Source organism: Hemitrygon akajei, chromosome 4 (assembly GCF_048418815.1).
Source record: "Hemitrygon akajei chromosome 4, sHemAka1.3, whole genome shotgun sequence".
Lineage (NCBI taxonomy): Eukaryota > Metazoa > Chordata > Chondrichthyes > Myliobatiformes > Dasyatidae > Hemitrygon > Hemitrygon akajei.
Genome location: NC_133127.1, coordinates 144,933,592 through 144,953,618, shown reverse-complemented (window position 1 = coordinate 144,953,618; position 20,027 = coordinate 144,933,592). Strand labels below are relative to the sequence as shown.

Genomic DNA, 20,027 nt, shown 5'->3' with positions numbered 1-20,027 from the left:
CTATGTTAATCCTCTGTTCCTACTTGGAAAAGAGGATAAACTTGGAGTTCTTCTTTTATAATGTGTTATCAGGTTTGGCAGCAATCACCTACTGATTGGAAATGCAAAACAACTTTACAAGATTTGCAGGAAAATTTTAGGAACAGCCTCTTTCCTCCTTCCTTTAGATTTCTGGAGAATGAAGCCATGAATGCTACCTCACTATTCTTGCTTTTATTTTGCATTACATAATTTTTAATATAGATTTCTTCTTATCATTTATAAAATATTTTATGTATTGCACTCCACTGCTACCACAAAATAACAAATTTCATGGCATGCCAGTGATAATAAAATTAATTCTGATCCTGAAATATTTTTAAAAAATAAACAAAATCCTTATATTCAATAAAGAGTCTATTCATGAAAATGTTACTTTCCATTTCAGTGCAATATCAAACTAGAAATGACATCTGCTCAGATTCAATACATCATGCAGCTTATTTTAAATACAGGGTTCTGATGACTTATTAGATGAGTTCAACCTATGGTGCTATTCAACAAATGGTCACAGTACCCTCCTGTGGAAAGGTGACCTGAATAACTTGCCAAGGTTTTGGCACATCCAATACATTTTGCTAGAAAGTATTAATGTGAGAATCTGATTAGATCAGTTTGTACTTAGCTAATATTTGTCTTCACAACTACTCTGTAGCAATAAACAGTATAATGATTCACACTCACACCCCAGTATAACTTCCAGTATAATGTTAGAACATCTGTTAAAAGCAAACACAACCGTATTTCTTGCCATCCTGCTTCTATTAAAGACTCCATTTCATTCGATCAGCTTCCCCTCTTCCAGATAATCTGTTACAAAAACTCAACCTTCTCCACCAGTGCTTTTTGCTGTAGCCTTCCTTCACCATTGTTGACAGGGTTTATGAAAATACTTGCCTCACTTCAGCTCTCAATGTCAACATACACAGACGTGGGTAGTGTTTCAGCTTCATCCTTCCATGTGCAAAAATCACACATTTGTAGATTTGAGTCACAGAGTACTATAGCACAGAAACCAGTCGACAGCCCATCTAGTCCATGCCAACCTGATCTTCAACCTAGTTCTATCTACATGCAGCTGGATCATATTCCTCAAAATCCCTCTTATTCATGTACCTATCCAAACTAAATATTACAATTGAACCTGCATCCACCACTTCTTTTGGCAGTTTGTTCAACACTCACTCATTCCACTCCTCTTTGTTCAACTGCATGTTTCAGAGCACAACCATTCACCGTGCAAGTCGTACCCTGTTTTATCATCCCAAAATGCAACACCTCACTCTTATCTCCATTAAATTCCATCTGCCACTTTTCAACCCATTTTCCCAGCAAGGCAATATCTCGCTGGAAGCTTTGATAGCCTTCCTCACATCCACTATGCCCCATATCTAGGTGTTACCATATTTGCTGATCCAGTTTTCCATATTATCTTCTAAATCATTAATATAGATGATAAACAATGGACCCACCACCAATCCCTGCAGCACACCACTAGTCACAGATGTCTAGTTAGAGAGACAACCATCTACTACCACACTCTGATTTCTGCTACTAAACCAAACTGAATTCATTTGGTTACTTAATCCTGAATGCCAAGCAACTTAACCTTCTGGACCCACCTGCCATGGGGGCTTTGTCAAAGGCCTTGCTAAAATCCATGTAGCCAATGACCACCACCTTTACGTCATCAACCTTCATGATAACCTCCTCAAAAACACTCTTTGATTGGTTAGACATGACCTACAATGCAGAAAGCCATGCTTATTCAGGCCCGATCTATGTCCTTTAAAATACCTTCCAATAATTTATCCACATCTGAAGGCCCATGATTTCTCAGCTCATTATTAGACCCTTTCTTGAATAACAGAACAAAATCCACCAGTTCTCCAGCACCTCACCCATAGAGTTAGGAATTCTCTTTATGAGTGTTTAATGTACAGGCCAATTTTTCTCTACTCAAGGAGGCCATTAAGTACATCTACCTGCATAAAAAACTTCTGGAGGTCTTCCATAAGGGAAGTCATTGTCTTGACCTTAACCATTGGAAAGATCATCAGCGGGTGAAAACACTCAAAGCTGGCACATATGTACAGCTATACACTAGAAACCAACTAGTTTGCACTCCTTTTCTCATCCCTATGTATACTATTGTATAGCAGAATGAAACAAACACCTTGTAACCAATCAAGGCAAATGGCAAAAAGAACAGTAAAGGGGACTTAATGTTGTGTTACTTGAATAGAGCCATAGAGACATAGAGTACTACAGCACAGAAACAAGCCCTCCAGCCATCTCGTCTGTGCTGAACTATTATTTTGCTTTGTCCGATCAACTTGCACCTGGACCATACTAGAGCCCTCCACACCCTTCCCATCCATATACCTATCCAAATTTCTCTTAAAAGTCGAAACCAAACCCGCATCTATCACTTCCACTGGCAGCTTGTTCCACACTTTCACCACTCTGAGTGAAGAAATTCTCAATCACGTTCCCCTTAAACAGTTCAGCTTTCATCCTTAACCATTGACCTCTGGTTCCAGTGTCTCACCATACCTCAATGGAAAAAGCCTGCTTGCATTTTCTCTATCTATACCACTCATAATTTTGTATACCTCTATCAAATCTTCCCCTCATTCTCTTACTCTCTAGGGTAGTGGTCGCCAACCCGTCGATCGCGATCGACTGGTCAATCTTTGAGAATTACCCAGTAGATCCCGAAAAAAAAAAGAAAAATAAATACACAAATACTGTTGAGAGACTGTTTCCGGGTTGCAGGGTTTTATTTCCGTTCTTTCTGCCCAGTGCGCATGCGTGTAGCTCCCCCACACTACACAGTGTACTTCAGTGGTCCCCAACCACTGGGCCACGAGGAAACGATATGGGTCAGCTGCACTTTTCCTCATTCCCTGTCAAGCCCACTGTTGAACTTGAACCCACGCGAGGACATCAGTCGCCTAAACGCAATGATACCCTCACGCGGCCGGCGAGAAGTGCCGTTGATACTGGCCTGCAGCATGGACAGATGGGTGCTGCCTCTGAACCTGTTTAGCACACCCAATGTTTGTGGGGAACCCAGTGCTAAAATATTCGCAGACAACCTAATCCAGGTTCAGGGTTTCGTAATTAGAGCAGCTACCTCGCTGCGATCTACTAAAAGTCATCCCTCAAGCCAAACTTTTGCCGGCCGATAGATCCTACAAGGGAGTTGGGCACGTGCCGTCACAGTCCTCGTTCAGTCGGTCGCTCTCTCCAGACTGCGACCGCCGCGGCCCCGGCACAGGGACCTCCAGCCCTTACCTTGTCCTCTCACCCCTCCCACAACCAGCTGCACCTGGCCAAGGCGGCTGGCAGCGGGCAGGCGGGAGGCTGGAGTTCGGGCCTAGAGGCTCTCTAATGAGGCAATGAAGCCCTCAAAATGCTTCTGCACCTTGAGCCCAAGCACCCTGCACTTAAAGACAAACCCGTTGAGTTTTTTTTCCAGCGGAAAAAACATGAGCAAGCGGGACAGAAGCTAAGTGCCGAGAGCCACGAAAACTAAATTGTGGAATAGACGGGACATAAGGAACCTGCTTCAAGTATCACTGTATTCTGGTCATGATTAACACCACCCCCACCCCCCCCCCCCCCGACCCCCGTCGGCCGGTCCACAAGAATACTGTCAATATTAAACCGGTCCGCGGTGCGAAAAAAGAGTGGTGACCCCTGGTGTACATATGTTATTTCTACTTCCGGGTTGCGGGGTTTTACTTCCGTTTTTTTTTCTGCCCCAGTGCGCATGTGTGTAACTAATCGATCTGGGGTCGATCTTGCCTTTCTCTAAGGCTGAGGTAGGGGATCTTGGGCTTATAAAGGTTGGTGACCACTACTCTAGGGAATGAAGTCCAAACCTATTCAATTTTTCCCTATAACTCAGGTCCTCAAGTGCTGGCAACATTGTCGTAAATTTTATTTGCGCTCTTTCAATCTTATTGACATCTTCCCTGTAGGTAGGTGACCAGAACTGCACACAATACCTCAAATTAGGTCTCAACAAAGGCTTATACGACTTCAACATTAAAATTCCTGTATTCAATACATTGATTTATGAAGGCAATGCGCCAAAAGCATTTTTTTACAGACCTATCTACCTGTGATGCCGTTTTATGTGAGGGAATTATGTATCTTTCTGCCTAGGTCCCTCTGTTCTATCACAATCCTCAGTATCCTAGTGTTCACCGTGTAAGTGCTTCTCTGGTTTGTCCTTCCAGAATGCAAAAACTCACACTTGACCATATTAAATTCCATCTGTCATTTTTCCAGTTAGTCCAGATCCTGCTGCAAGCTTTGGTAGCCTTCCATACAAGCTTTGTTTGGAAAGTAAGAACATGGTGAACATAAGCTTGGGTAATTTTCTGGTCCCATTTTATCACCGTGTTCTTCATCAGATTGAAGGAGTACATATATAAATTATTCTAAATGATATACAATTTCAATCAGTAAACTATGTTACAAGTTAATCATCCACATTAGGAATCACTTACCTTGTACCACTGTAGTGCCAAATCTTCATTTGAACCTGCATACCCTTCGATATCAGGACAAAACATCCTTTTAGCTGTTCCCCTATGAGACGACGACCCATAGAAATTACTGTTCTGTGGGCATGATGCACTGACAGGCTTGTTAACTTGAACTGAAATTGCCCTTTTGACACAAAATGTAGGATACCTGTAAGCACACATCTCGGTGTTAGAAATGTTCCTGAATATAAAACTCCCAAATCAAAATGTTAATTGATTTCAATGCAAAAGCATTCAAATTGAATAACTGAAGGAGAAAACATAAAAAGGCTGTTTTCGGATTGGAGGAGCAACACTTCATATTCTGTCTCCAACTGGATGGCATGAACATCGACTTTGCCAGATTCTGGTAACTTTCCCACACCCCTTCCTCTCTTCTTCAATTCTCCATTCTGGCTCTCCTCATATATCTTCTCCTCACTTGCCTATCACCTTCCCCCAGTTCCCCTCCTTCTTCCCTTCTGCCCATGGTACACACTCCTCTTCTATCAGATTGCTTCTTGTCCTGCCTTTGACCTTTTCTACCAATCATCTCCCAGCTTCTTACTTCATTTCCACACTCCCCACTCCCCACTCCCCTGGCTTTATCTATCACCTTCTAGCTTATACTCCTTCCACTTCTCCCACCGTCTTATTCTGTCTTCTCCTCCCTTCCTTTCTAGTCCTGATCAAAGGTCTCAGCCGGAAGCATAGACTGATTATTCATTTCCATGGATGCTGCTTGACTTGCTGTGTTCCTCCAGCATTTTGTGTGTGTTGCTCTGGATTTCCAACATCTGCAAAATCTCTTGTGATTATGAAGAGACTCCATTTATTTTTCAACAAGAAACCAACAGCAAGAACTGATAAAACTGTAGCCAGAATATTCTATATTGGCTGAAGTCCTATGCTTTGAAGTCTCTCCCACCTGAAATGCCCCAATTTTCTGAGGATCTACCCAATGGCTTTAGCAGAACAGCCACTACAAAGGGGTTATGTCAATGATTTGGACTATAGGATTAATGGATTTGTGGCTAAATTTGCCAATGATACAAAGATAGGTGGAGGAGTGGGTAGTGTTGAGGAAACAGAGAGCCTGCAGAGAAACGTAGATAGTTTAGGGGAATGTGTAAAGCAGTGGCAAATGAAATACAAAGTTGGAAAGTATATGGTCATGCGCTTTGGTGGAAGAAATGAACGGACGGACTATTACTTAGATGGGGACAGAATTCAAAATGCAGAGATGCAAAGGGACTTGGGAGTCCTTGTGCAAGATACCCTAAAGGTTAACTCCAGGTTTAGTCGCTGGTGAAGAAGGCAATGTTGGCATTCATTTCTAGAGGTATAGAATATAAGAGCAGGGATGTGATGTTGAGGCTCTATAAGGCACTCGTGAGACCACACTTAAGAGTATTGTGTGTAGTTTTGGGCTCCTTATTTTAGAAAGTATATACTGACTTTGGAGAGGGTTCAGAGAATGATTCCAGGAATGAAAGGGTTACCGTATGAGGAACATCTGGCAGCTTTTGGGCTGTATTCCCTGGAGTTCCAGAGAATGAGGGGGGGATCTCATAGAAACATTCCAAATGTTAAAAGGCCTGAACAGATTAGATAAGGTAAAGTTATTTCCCATGGCAGGGGATTCTGGGACGAGAGGGCATGACTTCAGGATTGAAGGACGTCCTTTTAGAACTGAGATCCGAAGAAATTACTTCAGTTAGAGAGTGGTAAATCTGTGGAATTTGTTGCCACGAGTGGCTATGGAGGCCATGTATTTGGGTGCATTTAAGGCAGTGATAGATGGGTTCTTGATTGGCCAGGGCATCAAAGCCTATGGGGAGAAGATAGGGGACTGGGAATGACTGGAAGAATTGGATCATCCCATGATTGAATGGTGGAGCAGACTTAATAGGCCGAATGGCCTACTTCAGCTCCTATATCTTATGGTCTTATGGACATTCTCCAATTGTAATGGACCAATCTCAACCTCTTTTGTGGATTCTCCTATATATTGATGTCAGAAAAACAAAGAATAACTTGACAGTTGACAATGTTGACTTGCAAATAAGCTGATTACTCAATTATTGAATTTGTAGACAACCATTCTTTTTAAATACGAAATATAGAACAAACTTAAAAACTCAGTAAAAATGAAAAAGTATTATGCACAAAATAATTCTACTAATACAAATGATAAAGTAAATTAAAATTGGAAATTTAGTAAAATTATAATGGATTAATAATTCTACTCTTACTTATTAGTTTAGAACTGTCCAGCATCGCTTGGTCTGGGTATTCTTATGTGAATAATGACTTTGCAACCTTACCACACAAAACAAATATAGAGATCAGTATCTCCACTTAATACAGGAAGAAGCCAAAGAGAATCATCTTCTGCATGTATCCTCTGTGTCTTGTCTGTTGTTATTAGTTCTGATGTTTTGTTGCGGTACCACGTAATACTGATATTCTTAGCTGCAATCTTGAACCCTTCAGGACGTAAATATTCTGAATCAGGGCATTTAAAAGTTAGTGCTTCCCCTTCCAGAACATAGTGGCGGTCCAAATAAATCCCTTTGTCTTGGCATGATTCTAGAAACAAAAAAAAACAAAGAAAGCACAGGATCTATACAATGATAATCATAAGAGATTCTGCAGATTCTGGAAATCCAGAGCAACACACATAAAATGCTAGAGGAACTTAATAGGTCAGGCAGCATCTATGGAAGTTGACAATTTGAGCCAAGACCCTTCATCACGACTGGAAAGGAGGTGGGAAGATGCCAGAATAAAACAGTGGGGGGAGTGAAAGGAGGACAAACTAGAAGGTGATAGATAGGTGATGCCAGGTGATTAGGAAAGGTAAAGGTCTGGAAAGGAAGGGATGTGATAGGAGAGTGAACCATGGGACAATGAGGAGGAGGAGGTGGTGGTGGAGGGGATAGGCAGGTGAGACAAGAAGGTAAGAGGCCAGAGTACGGAATAGAAACAAGGGGGGGGGGGGCGGTAAAAAAGAGAGAAAAAAATTACCGCAGGTTGAAATCGATGTTCATGCCATCAGGTTGGAGGCTACCTAGACGGAATATGAGGTGTTGCTCCTCTAACCAGAGAATGGCCTCATTGTTGCAGAAGAAGCAGCCATGGACCAACATGTCAGAGTAGGAATGGGCACAGGAATCCAAATGGCTGGCCTCCGGTAAGTGTCACTTGTGGCGGATGGAGCTGAGGTACTCAGCTAAGCAGTCCCCCAATTTACATTGGGTCTCATCAATATAGACAAGTCCGCATCTCTCCAGAGCAGGTAGAGAAACAAAGTGGGGTGTCAAAGAAGAGGAGGGTTGTTGACTGGAGAAGTGGTCATCAGTGCAGGGTGGGAGCTCTTGCCAAAGAAATGGGCTCGGAGAAAGAGGTGACAGAAGAAGAGCTCAGTGTCGTGGCAGATGTGGAACTCAATGAAGTTCAGGGACAAAGGTAAGGCCCTTGCTGAGGACTGAACATTTTAGCTCAAAGAGGGGACGGTAGAAGGGAATGGTGAAGTGATGTACAGTACAGTAATACTGTACAGTAATAATTTGTATGAAATTAAAAACAAAGTAGAAATATATATCCTGGGACAACCAATCTAATTAATATGGCCCAGATTTTGTAGTCAACAACGATGACATTTTTTGACCTTGAGGGGCCCAATTACATTGCAACTTTACAAAACATACAGGCCTTTTCCTTAATTAAAATCATGGCCATCCAAACTTCAATCAATTATGTAAAATCATTTTAAGTTCATCCAATAAAATATATCAAAAAGAAGCCAATACAGTTTTGAAGGCTTTACAATACAATTCCTGCATTCTGTTGCCTGACACATACATTATCCCTTTGGTCATTAAGGCAATACATTCTTTCCTAGGCTGTCCTTTTGCTCCTGATTACAGCTATAGAAAATGTTGTAATTCACTTTAATCCTGCGTGGCAAGGATATTCCATGATCCCCTACATCCCTACTGATTTATTTCTTTCTTAAATACTAAAATTATGATAAAACAAACAAAAGTCACCACAAGGAATAATAACACTGACTGCATATAACATAACTTATTTATTAAATACTTTGAAATCTTTTTCAAAAGAGATCTCTTTTAAATACGTCAAAAATTTGAATGACAAAATTGATGGCTTTTTGGCCAAGTTTGCAGATGATATAATGATAGGTGGAGGGGCAGGTAGTGTTGAGGAAGCAGGGGTTGTGTAGAAGGACTCAGACCGACTGGTGAATGAGCAAAGAACTGGCAGGTGAAATATAGAGTGGGAGGTGTATGGTCATGCACTTCATTAATAGGAATAAAGGTGTAGACTATTTTCTAAACACGGAGAAAATTCAGAAAACTGAGGTGCAAAGGGACTTGGGAGTCCCTGTGCAGGATTACCTAAAAGATAACTTACAGGTTGAGTCAACGCCAAGGAAGGCATGTGCAATGTTAACATACATTTTAAGATGCCTAGAATATCAGAACAAGGATGCAATACTGAGGCAACATAAGGCAATGGTCAGACCACACTTGGAGTATTGTGAGCAGTTTTGGGCCTCCGATCTAAGAAAAGCTATGCTGGCATTAGAGAGGGTCCAGAGTAGGTTCATGAGAATGATCACGGGAATGAAAGGGTTAACATATGAGGAGTATTTGATGGCTCTGGGCCTGTACTCATTGGAGTTCAGAAGAATGAGGGGGATTTCATTGAAACCAATCAAATATTGAAAGGCCTAGCTAGAGTGAATGTGGAGAGGATATTTCCTATAGTGGGTGAGTCGAGGACCAGACGGCACAGCGTCAGAATCGAGGGGCATCCATTTTGAAGAGGTGAGGAGGGTGGTGAATTTGGAATTTATTGCCACATTAGAAAGGAGATACAGGAGCCTCAAGATATACACTCGATACTTTAGGAATAGTTTTTTCGCCTCCGTTATCAGATTTCTGAACAATCCATAAACACTACCTCACCACTGCTCTTTCACACTATTTATTTTATTCTTATTGTAATTTATAGTAACAACAAATTTCATGACATACATCACTGATTATAAAATTGATTCTGAAAATTTACAGATGAGGTAATTAAGTGATGCACGTAGGTCAGGACTCTAAAATTCTCTGCACTTTTTCAATTGAATATTTTTACTATCACATATAATCAGAAAGTGTCAAGCATGAGGATAATCAACTTAAGGCTTTCTGGATTAGCATTTAGTTTAACCATTTATAACCCTGATGCATGGAGATTAGTGCAGCACAGTCGTACCCTGTGGCTCATAATGTGCTTTCTTATAAACCTACTTTACAATCAATCCAACCATTCTCTCTTACACAACACATAACCCTTAGCTTTTTTTTTAAACAAACATGTGCCTATCCAACAGTCTCCTAAATATCCCTTCTACATTAGCCAGCAATTCCAGCAGTGCATTCCAGGAACCTTCCAAGCTGTGTTAAAAAAAGCTACCTCTGACATTTCCTCAAACTTTCCTCCATTCACCTTAAACTAATGTCCTATAGTTAGTGCTGCCCTGGTAAAAACATGTTCACTGTTCAATCTGTCTATGTCTTTCAGAATCTCATACACCTCTATCAAGTCACCTTTCTTCCTCCTTAGCTCCAAAGAGAAAAGCCCTAATTCATTCAACTATTCCTCATAAGACATGCTCTCTAATCCAGGTAGCATCCTGATAAATCTCTTCTATGCATTCACTAAAAATTCTAAATCCTTCCTATAATGAGGCAACCAGAAATGAACAAAATATACCTTCATAACCACTCTATCAATTTGCACAACAACTTTGAGTGATCACGGACTTGGACTCCAAGATCTCTGTTTTTCCATACTATTAAAATCTGCCATTAACCTTGTACTACATCTTCCAGCTGGATCTTTCAAAGTGTATCACTTCTCCATCCTCCCTACTTCCAGTTGTAACCTATGATAACCTTCTATGCTATCCACAACTCCCAACCTTTGTCCCATCTGCAATCTCACTAACCTTCCCTTCCACGTCCTCACTGGAATTCAACCATTCTCTCTTACACAACACATAATCCTTAGCTTTTTCTTTTATAATCATGTGCCTATCCAATAGGATATTATCCAATAACCACATCCTATCCAGAAACCCATGCAAATGTTCCCTCAACAACTTTCACGTTACTGCTGTGCATTTCCTTAAGAACATCTCTTCCCAATTTATGCCCCCAAAGTTTTTGCCTAATACATCATATTTATCCCACTCCAATGCAATACTTTCCTCTATATCTGCCTCTAAGCTTATCCATGAATGTTCTAAAGGTCAGCGAGTTATGGTCACTGTTCCAAAATGCTCACCCACTGACAGATATGCCACTGGACAGGTTCACTGCCTAGTACTGTACTTGATCTAGTATAGTCTCTTCTCTAATTGGCCTGTCCACGTACTGTGTCAGGAATCCTTGCAGGACATGCCTAATTAGTGCAACCATTTTGCACTAAGAAGGTGCCTATCAATACTAGGGAAGTTGAAGTCACCTATGACAATAACCCTGTTATTTTTGCACCTTTCCAAAAATCTGCCTATTTATATTTTCTTCCATGTCCTCACTGCTGCTGGGTGGCCTATACAATATTCTCAATAAAGTAATTGCTCCCCAGCTGTTCCTCTCACTCAGAGACTTCAGATATATATAACAATTAAACATGAACATAAAGATCTGTAATCAACTGAAACCTATAGCTCCTATCTACCTAAACCATATGCATTTCAGTGCCTGTATTTGTTCTTTGTTTAATTAAGAACTAAGAACACAAACAGCAAGAAGCTTTTCCATTCTGCATCACTTTGTATCTCCTTGCTTTATTAGATGCAGTGCATACTTAGTTTGTATCACAAGGTGAGATTGTAAAAGTGGTCATACCGCATAAAAGGACCTGCTGATGATACAAGCCATAATAATTTTTGATCTGTATTTACCTTTACAATTTAATAAACACTACACATCTGACCAGCCATAGTTTAAGAAATCAACCAATGACTGTTGAAGTAGAATTTATTTTTTAAAAACACAACCTGCAAGACAAGTTTCCAATCACAACACACAGGGCTGCAGGCACTTGATACCCAACAAGTCATTGAGTTCTTAGTTCATATCACACACACATTTAATTAAAACAGAGAAGAGTTTAGAATTTGATTTTTCTGTGTTTAGAAATCTAATTACTCTGGAAAGTCAAATTTATTTACATAACATATTATCTTTTACAACATGATTCCATTTACCTAGAGTTGAATTGAATTGTAGAGGGAAAGCCAATGTAAACAGGAGAAATGCAAAGAGAAGAACAGGAACTGAAGCAGTCATTTTCCTGTAATATAGAAAATTTAGAAACCAATTATTAGAAAATATTCATAAAAATTCTCATATTCTTCAACTCTCTACAGTTCCTAATGAGAAGTTCAATCTACTAATGATGATAAAAACCAGAAAAAAAAAGGTGGGGGGAATCTAATATAGCAGTTTCTACATTCCCCTGCACAAAATCTTGCTCCATCCCAAAGTTTCCATTCAACTGAACGGGGGCTTCTTTTGTCACATTTACCCATAATCAAGCAAAATCGGAGCAGTTTCAAACAGAATCTGATGCAGTAGTTAAAATCAATTATAGAAGTCAGAACTGCATAAAATGTATCATCCTCCCAAGAGTGATTTAATGCTTAAAACACTGTATAAAATGCAGGTTGACAGGATGTAAAAGTGAAGCAATTACTTTGTAATTATTTGTAAAGAATGGAAGAATGTGTATGCCACTGGTTAAATTAGCAATGGAATTAGATGGTGATTAGTCTTCTTGAACCAACCAACCACGCCAACCCCCCCCCCCCCCCCCACCATCTTGCACGTGACATATGAACACACTTGTATACTGTAGTGTTCCTGGTAAAGGTTCAGTGGAGAGAACCAGCTACACCAAAAGGTTAGCGAAGGTCAGGGCAGTGAGAGACTTGGAGGGAAACTTGCAAGTGGTAGTATTCCTATTCCCATTGGACTAGTCTAGGCAAGTGGCTGTAGTACACACGTCAGCCATAGACTGCTGATTGTGGAGGAAATGAATTTTTTGGAAGTGAGTGGGTATCAGTCAAGTAGGATGTTTTTGAGTCTCAAGCGTTGTGAGAGCTGCACTCTTCCAGAAAAAGGGAGAAGAATGAGTCACACTCCACACTTAACTTATAATCTGTAAATACGGGAAGATTTTGGGAGGTGAGGAAGTGAGATATTCACAGCACTGTTGTTGCATGAATGAAGTCACTGGAGAGAAGTACTGGTAGGTATGAAGCAGCCTCTTTATTCGATAAAGTAAATTACAGCAGGCACCATATTGAGATGCTTTCAGTGGAAGTGTCTTGCTGGCCCACCCTACTTGATATTTTATGTATTGAACATCAATGGACAATTCCATATTTACAATGCATACACAATGCTTTCTCTGGATCTAATCACAAATTTCACATCTCCCAATTTGTACCCACACCACAGACATCTAAATGAATTTTAATCAGGTTTGTCTGGTCTGTGATTTAAAGCTGTTAGGAACCGACTGTTCTGTGCTGCATTTTAAATTAGATCTACAGCCTAGATTCAGATTTGAAGATTGGTGGCTGAAGTCATTTGCTAGATATTCTAAACCCAAAAGTCACTCTAACAGCACGAATACCCTCATTTGACACTTCCATAAAGCAGTGTTTGTGGGTATTCCAATTAAATTTCTGATCAACAGCAATCTCCCTCAATAAAATGTTGACTATCATGAGCAGTCAGTCTCTCTAGGTGGGGATAGTCACTGTTTGGGACTGTTGTGACACAAACATCACTTGTAATTTATCAGCCCTGATTCTTACTCCATGCAAGCACTTGCTTTGGAGTTAAGAATACAATTGAACAGTACGCAATCATCAAAGAACAGCCTCTTTCCTGATACAGTGGGAAGTAGTTAATCTTAGGAAACCATCCCGAGGAATTCCTGCAGCAATATTCTGGGACTGAGATAATTAACCAATAACAACCATTACCATCCTCATTTGTGTGGGTTATGGCTTCGCAATTCCCCTGGATTCCCATTGACATCAGATTTTCCAAACTTCAATTTTGCCTGAAGTGTTTTACTCAGCTAAATGCTACCTTTATACAGTAGATCTGACAAACTCCAAATCTAGGATTAATGAGCATATTTGATGTGTAAATGCCATCCAATACCCTCCTCTCTTTCCTTCAGTTTCATAAAACACCTGTATCCTGGAGCATTATTTTGCTAATCCTGTCCCTCCCTTTGCCATGTTTCCATTATGGCCATAGTATCCTACCCCTGCATATCTATCCATGTCCTGAATTCATCTGTCATATCTGTCAGGCCGCTTTATTGAAATAAATGTAATTTAATCCAGTAGACTTTCCTTGTCTCTGCTGTTTGCTCAACATGCTGTTGCTGACTTCTGCATCACTTTCCAGCCTCTCATTTATCAACCCATTCCCCATACTCTCTGCAATCCGGTTTAATAACCCCACCAATAGCACAAGCAAATCTCCTTGCCAAGATATTGGCCCTTTCCAGTTCAGGGCCTGGTTCTCTAGTCAGATAAAATGGATGCTTGTCCTTATAGTCAACCTCATTATAATCTTATACCTTATTGTCTCCTTGCACTGCACTTTCTTTGTAGCTGGTGCATGTTACTCTGCACTTGGTTATTGTCTTATTCTCTGCACTTGGTTATTGTCTTATTGCACTGTGTAATGAATTAGTCTGTATAAACAGTATAACCATCTAACCTAATAACAAGTATGCAAAACAAGCCTTTCATTGTACCTCAGTGAATGGGTCAATAATAAAACAATTCCGTCTCCGTTTTATATAGGTCACCTCTGCCCCAAAAGAGATCCCTATGGCCCAAAACTTCAAATCCCTGTCCCCGCTACAATTATTTTGTTCTCACATCATATTCCAGCTCAAGTCACTCGAGGAGAAAAGAGAGTTAGGGAAAAAAAGTACTCACCATTTCTGACAACAGTATAAACAATTCAAAAAATCACTTACTATTCCTTCTCCGGGGGACGTCACGTGATGACGTAGGATCAAGACGTGGATATCCAGCTCTCCTGTAAAAAAACTAATAAATTAATGTTTAAGTGAAAAAAAGTTAGTAAATATTTTCTAAAAACTATGTCTAAACTACTCAGGACTTTCCTTAGATATGCCTCCTAAACAGACAAAGAAGAAAATTTCTACTTTGAAGATAGTATAAGTTGAGCCAGCCACCATGAAGAAGCCTCAGACTCAAGTGCATCTTACCTCCAGTGATACAGAACAGGAATCGGCGGCAACATCAAAAGTCTCCCAGAAGGAACAACAGGAACTGCGCGTGCACGCAGGAAGGGGCATGCACAAACATGAGCAATTTGAACTACAAATCCCAGCTACGATTGGAAGTGGAAGTGAAAATGAACCCGAGGTGGATTCGGATTCTCTGGAACATACAGATGAAGATGAGGAGGTAAAAGAGGAACAACAGGAAGAGATTGGAGGTGGAAGATATTCTGGAGTCATAAGAGAAGCTTTGGCGCAAATAATGCATGAATTAAAAGAATTAAAAACATTAAAAATAATACAAGATACTAAAAATATGAAGGCAATGGTGATTTGATAAAATGGTGAAAAAACAGGAGAAAATGGACAAGAAAGTTAAAAAGCTGGAAGAAATAACGGGAGACACTATTGAGAGAGTGAATAAAATGGAAGATAATATTCTTGCCTGGACATCAGAAAGAAAACAACTGTTGGAAAAAATAGACATGCTTGAAAATTTTAGTAGACAAAATAATATTAAAATTGTTGGTCTTAAAGAAGGGATAGAGGGAGAGGATCCAATAAAAACTTTTCAAAAATGGATCCCGGAAAATTTGGAAATGGAAGAGGGAACCCAGTTGATTGAAATTGAAAGGGTCCACAGAGCCTTAAGATCAAAACCCCAAGCTGATCAAAACTAACGACCAATCTTGATAAAATGATTAAGATATCAAGATAAAGAAAAGATCCTGAAGGCGGCTGCCCAATATGCCAGAAAGAAAAATGAGCCATTGATGATAGAAGGGAAAGCAGTTCTTTTCTATCCTGATATAAGTTATGACCTTTTGAAGAGAAAGAAGGAAATTAACCCAGCGAAAAAAGTTTTATGGGAAAAGGGGTATAAATTTATATTGCGCCACCCAGCAACACTGATAATTTTTTTGGATGATGGAAAAAGAAGATTTTTTTTACTGATCATCGGGATGCAGAGGAGTTTGCACAAGAACTCCCAAATATTCACTAGACACAGTAAAGATTTAAAAGTGGAACTGATTAAAGATGAAGACGGGGTGACTGAAGTGAGTTGATGGACATTAAGGACAGAAGAATATTTAAATATACTTTTAATTATATGATACAGGGGGAGAAAGGTAAAAATTTGAGAAATATTAATCGAGAGTAGTCATATTATTTTTTCTTATCTTATATATACTTTTTTCATGTTACGGGGAGCTGGGGGAACTTCAGATCGATCGCTACGGGATTCACGTGTGTAATCATGGCGTTTGCCATGATCCGCACAACAGAGGGGGGTAATGTTTTTTTCATTCATAACATTAGCAGGGGTTTTTTTTTGTTTCTTTTTCTTTATAATCTATTTTTCTTTTATCTTTCTTTCGTTGCCTGGATGATCAGAGAGGAGACACATAGCAACATGGAGAATTTTAAAATAATTCCCCAAGGTACTATGAAAGTTGAAATATTATGTATTATTATAGACTGGAGTAACCCCGTTAAAAATGATGACTAATTTACTGAATTTTTAAAGTTTTAATGTTAATGGGCTTAATGGACTGGTGAAAAGAAAAATAATTTTAACATATATTAAGAAAATGAAAATAGATATAGCTTTTATACAAGAAACACATTTAACAGAGATAGAACATCAGAAATTAAAGAGAGATTGGGTCGGAAATGTTATAGCAGCTTCATTTAATTCAAAAGCGAGGGGAGTTGCAATTTTGGTCAACAAAACTTTACCAATTAAAATACAAAATGTATTAATTGATTCTGTGGGAAGATATGTAATTATACATTGTCAAATCTTTTCAGAACTATGGACTCTTATGAATATTTATGCACCAAATGAAAACGATGTAAAATTTATACAGGAGGCTTTTTTGAATTTGGCTGATGCACACGATAAAATATTAATAGGTGGAGACTTTAACTTTTGTCTAGACCCAGTTTTAGATAGGTCAACAAAGGTTGTTACAAAACCAAAAGTAGCAAAATTAACTTTATCATTGATGTAAGATTTAAATTTGATTGATATATGGAGAAGAATTAACCCAAGAGAAAGAGATTATTCATTTTATTCAAATAGACATAAAACTTATTCAAGGATAGATCTTTTCTTATTATCAGCAAATACTCAAGACAGAGTGAAAAATATGGAATATAAAGCAAGAATATTGTCAGATCATTCCCCCTTGATAATGACAATGATAATGATGGATAAGGAGGAATCGATTTACAGAAGGAGATTTAATTCAATATTATTAAAACGTCAAGATTATTGTGATCTTAAGAAAAAACAGATTCAGTTTTTTTTTTAGATACAAACTCACATTCAGTTGATGATAAATTTATATTATGGGAAGCGATGAAGGCATATTTGAGAGGCCAGATAATAAGTTATACTTCTAAAATTAAGAAGGAATATATGGTAGAAATAGATCAATTGGAAAAAGAGATTACAAAATTAGAAAAAGAATCTCAAAGATACATAACAGAAGAAAAATAAAGACAACTTGTTAATAAGAAGCTACAATATAACACACTTCAGACATACCGAACAAAAAAAGCAATTATGAGAACTAAACAGAGATATTATGAACTAGGTGAAAGATCACACAAGATTCTTGCTTGGCAGTTAAAAACAGACCAGGCTTCCAAAACGATAAATACAATTAGAACAAGTGTAAATAAAATTACTTATAAACCTTTAGAAATCAATGAAACTTTTAAAAAATTTTATTCTGAATTGTATCAATCAGAATCACAAAATGATATTGTTGAGATAGAAAGGTTTTTATAGATTGGAATGGGATTTTTTATTTAAGGTATTGGAAAAATATGGATTAGGACTATCTTTTATAAAATGGATTAAAACCTTAAATACTAACCCCAAAGCTAAAGTGGTGACAAATGGCCAAATTTCAACATCATTTCAGTTAACAAGGTCAACTAGACAAGGTTGTCCATTATCACCTGCTTTATTTGCATTGGCGATAGAACCATTAGCTGAATTAATTAGAACTGACTCAGATATTATGGGTTTCAGAGTTAATCAGGAGGAATATAAGATTAACTTATTTGCTGATGATGTTCTGATTTATCTAACTAACCCATTACATTCGTTGCGTAAATTATCTTCTAGATTGGAAGAATATGGGAAAATATCAGGGTACAAAATAAATTGGGATAAAAGTGAAATTCTACCCCTTACTAAAGGAGATTATAGTCAATGTCGATTAATAACTCAATTTAGATGGCCGATAAATGGTATAAAGTATTTAGGTATAAGAGTTGATGATGATATAAAGAATTTATATAAATTAAATTATTTGACATTATTGAAAAAAATTCAAGAGGATCTTGATAAATGGATGATGTTACCAATAACATTAATAGGTAGAGTCAATGCTGTAAAAATGAATATATTCCCTAGATTACAATATTTATTCCAAACATTACCAATACAAATACTGCAGAAATTTTTTCAAGAGTTAAATAAATGTGTGAGGAAATTCCTTTGGAAAGGTAAGATGTCAAGAATATCGTTGGAAAAATTGACATGGAAATTTGACCTAGGAGGGTTACAATTACCAAATTTAAAGAATTATTACAAAGCAAATCAACTTAGATTTATTGCATCTTTTTTTGATGAAGATAAACCAGCATGGATTAGAATAGAATTAGACAAAATAGGAGAAAATATACCAGAAGATTTTATATATAAATGGGAATCTAAATGGATACGGGAAAAGATAGAATCTCCTACACTAAAACATTTGATTGATTTATGGAATAAGATAAATGTTGATGATGAGATAAAGAAATCTTTATTAGCAAAGAGACCTTTAATTCAAAATAAACTTATCCCTTTTACAATGGATAATCAACTTTTATATAACTGGTTTCACAAAGGGATTAGATAATATAGGAGACTGTTTTGAAGGAGGTATATTAATGTCATTTGATCAATTAAAGAATAAATATAAAATATCAAATAACACTCATTTCTGTTATTTCCAATTAAGGGCTTATTTAAGAGATAAACTGGGTCAAACAATATTATTGCTGAAACCTAATGAAATAGAAACTTCAATTCATAAAGGAAAAATTAAATTTATTTCTGGTATGTATAATTTGATTCAAAAACAGGCAATTAAACAAAGAATTCATAAGTCAAGACAAAAATGGGAAACTGATTTGAATATTAAAATTGATGAAACAAGTTGGTCAAGATTATGTCTTGACAGTATGGCAAATACAATAAATGTATGACTAAGATTAGTACAATATAACTTTTTACATCAAATATATATTACACTGTAGCAGTGTGCTACAAGCAGCGCTAAAATAACGACACGGAGTCGGTAAACTGCAGTCAAAGATAAAGTTTATTCCAACTTCACAGCCTTGCTTTAAAGCCTCTCTCTCCCGCCGGATGCCTCAAGAGGCACGTACTGAAAACCCCCTCAGGCTTTCTCCCTTTGTTGCGGACCTAGCCTTTGTGCCTGCACGCTGGCTAATTGTCAGCCGGTTCGAGTGTGCTAGTAATTGGGTCGCCACATAACCCCCCCCCAGAACCGGCGATACACCCCCCGATGTCCACAGTCTGGGCCGGACCCTGTTTGGGAGGTCGGCCTCTGCGCCGCGGTGCCGGAAACTCGACCAGTTGCACCAAGTCCACATGGGCCGGTTTGAGTCGGTCCACCGTGAAAACCTCCTCTCTCCCCCCAACGTCCAGCACGAACGTGGACCTGTTGTTTCTGATCACCGTAAACGGCCCCTCGTAGGGCCGTTGCAGCGGTGGCCGATGCCCGCCCCGTCGTACAAACACAAACTTACAGTTCTGCAGGTCTTTGGGTACGCAGGTCGGGTGCTGCCTATGCTGCGAAGTGGGTATGGGGGCCAGGGCACCGAGCCTCTCGCGTAGTCTGCCCAGAACTGCTGCGGGTTCCTCCTCTTGCCCCCTTGGGGCTGGTATGAACTCCCCGGGAATGACCAGGGGTGCGCCGTACACCAACTCGGCCGACAAAGCGTGCAGATCGTCTTTGGGCGCCGTGCAGATGCCGAGTAGGA

General features: G+C 38.9%; 1 protein-coding gene across 2 annotated transcripts in view; it reads right to left on the bottom strand.

Annotated features, from left to right (window-relative positions):
- The window catches only part of LOC140726736 (interleukin-1 receptor type 1-like), a 59,980-nt gene that overhangs the window by 20,283 nt on the left and 19,670 nt on the right, over nucleotides 1–20,027 (bottom strand). The window contains exons 2-5 of one of the 2 annotated variants that reach the window (XM_073043510.1): nucleotides 14,685–14,757; nucleotides 11,878–11,963; nucleotides 6,908–7,172; nucleotides 4,563–4,749 (exon numbers count right to left, since the gene is read on the bottom strand). In XM_073043510.1, the coding sequence (XP_072899611.1) occupies nucleotides 4,563–4,749; nucleotides 6,908–7,172; nucleotides 11,878–11,959 (534 nt within the window). In that variant the 5' untranslated portion in view covers nucleotides 11,960–11,963; nucleotides 14,685–14,757. The remainder of the gene's footprint in view (nucleotides 1–4,562; nucleotides 4,750–6,907; nucleotides 7,173–11,877; nucleotides 11,964–14,684; nucleotides 14,758–20,027) is intronic. The other variant, XM_073043509.1, reaches the window with a different exon arrangement.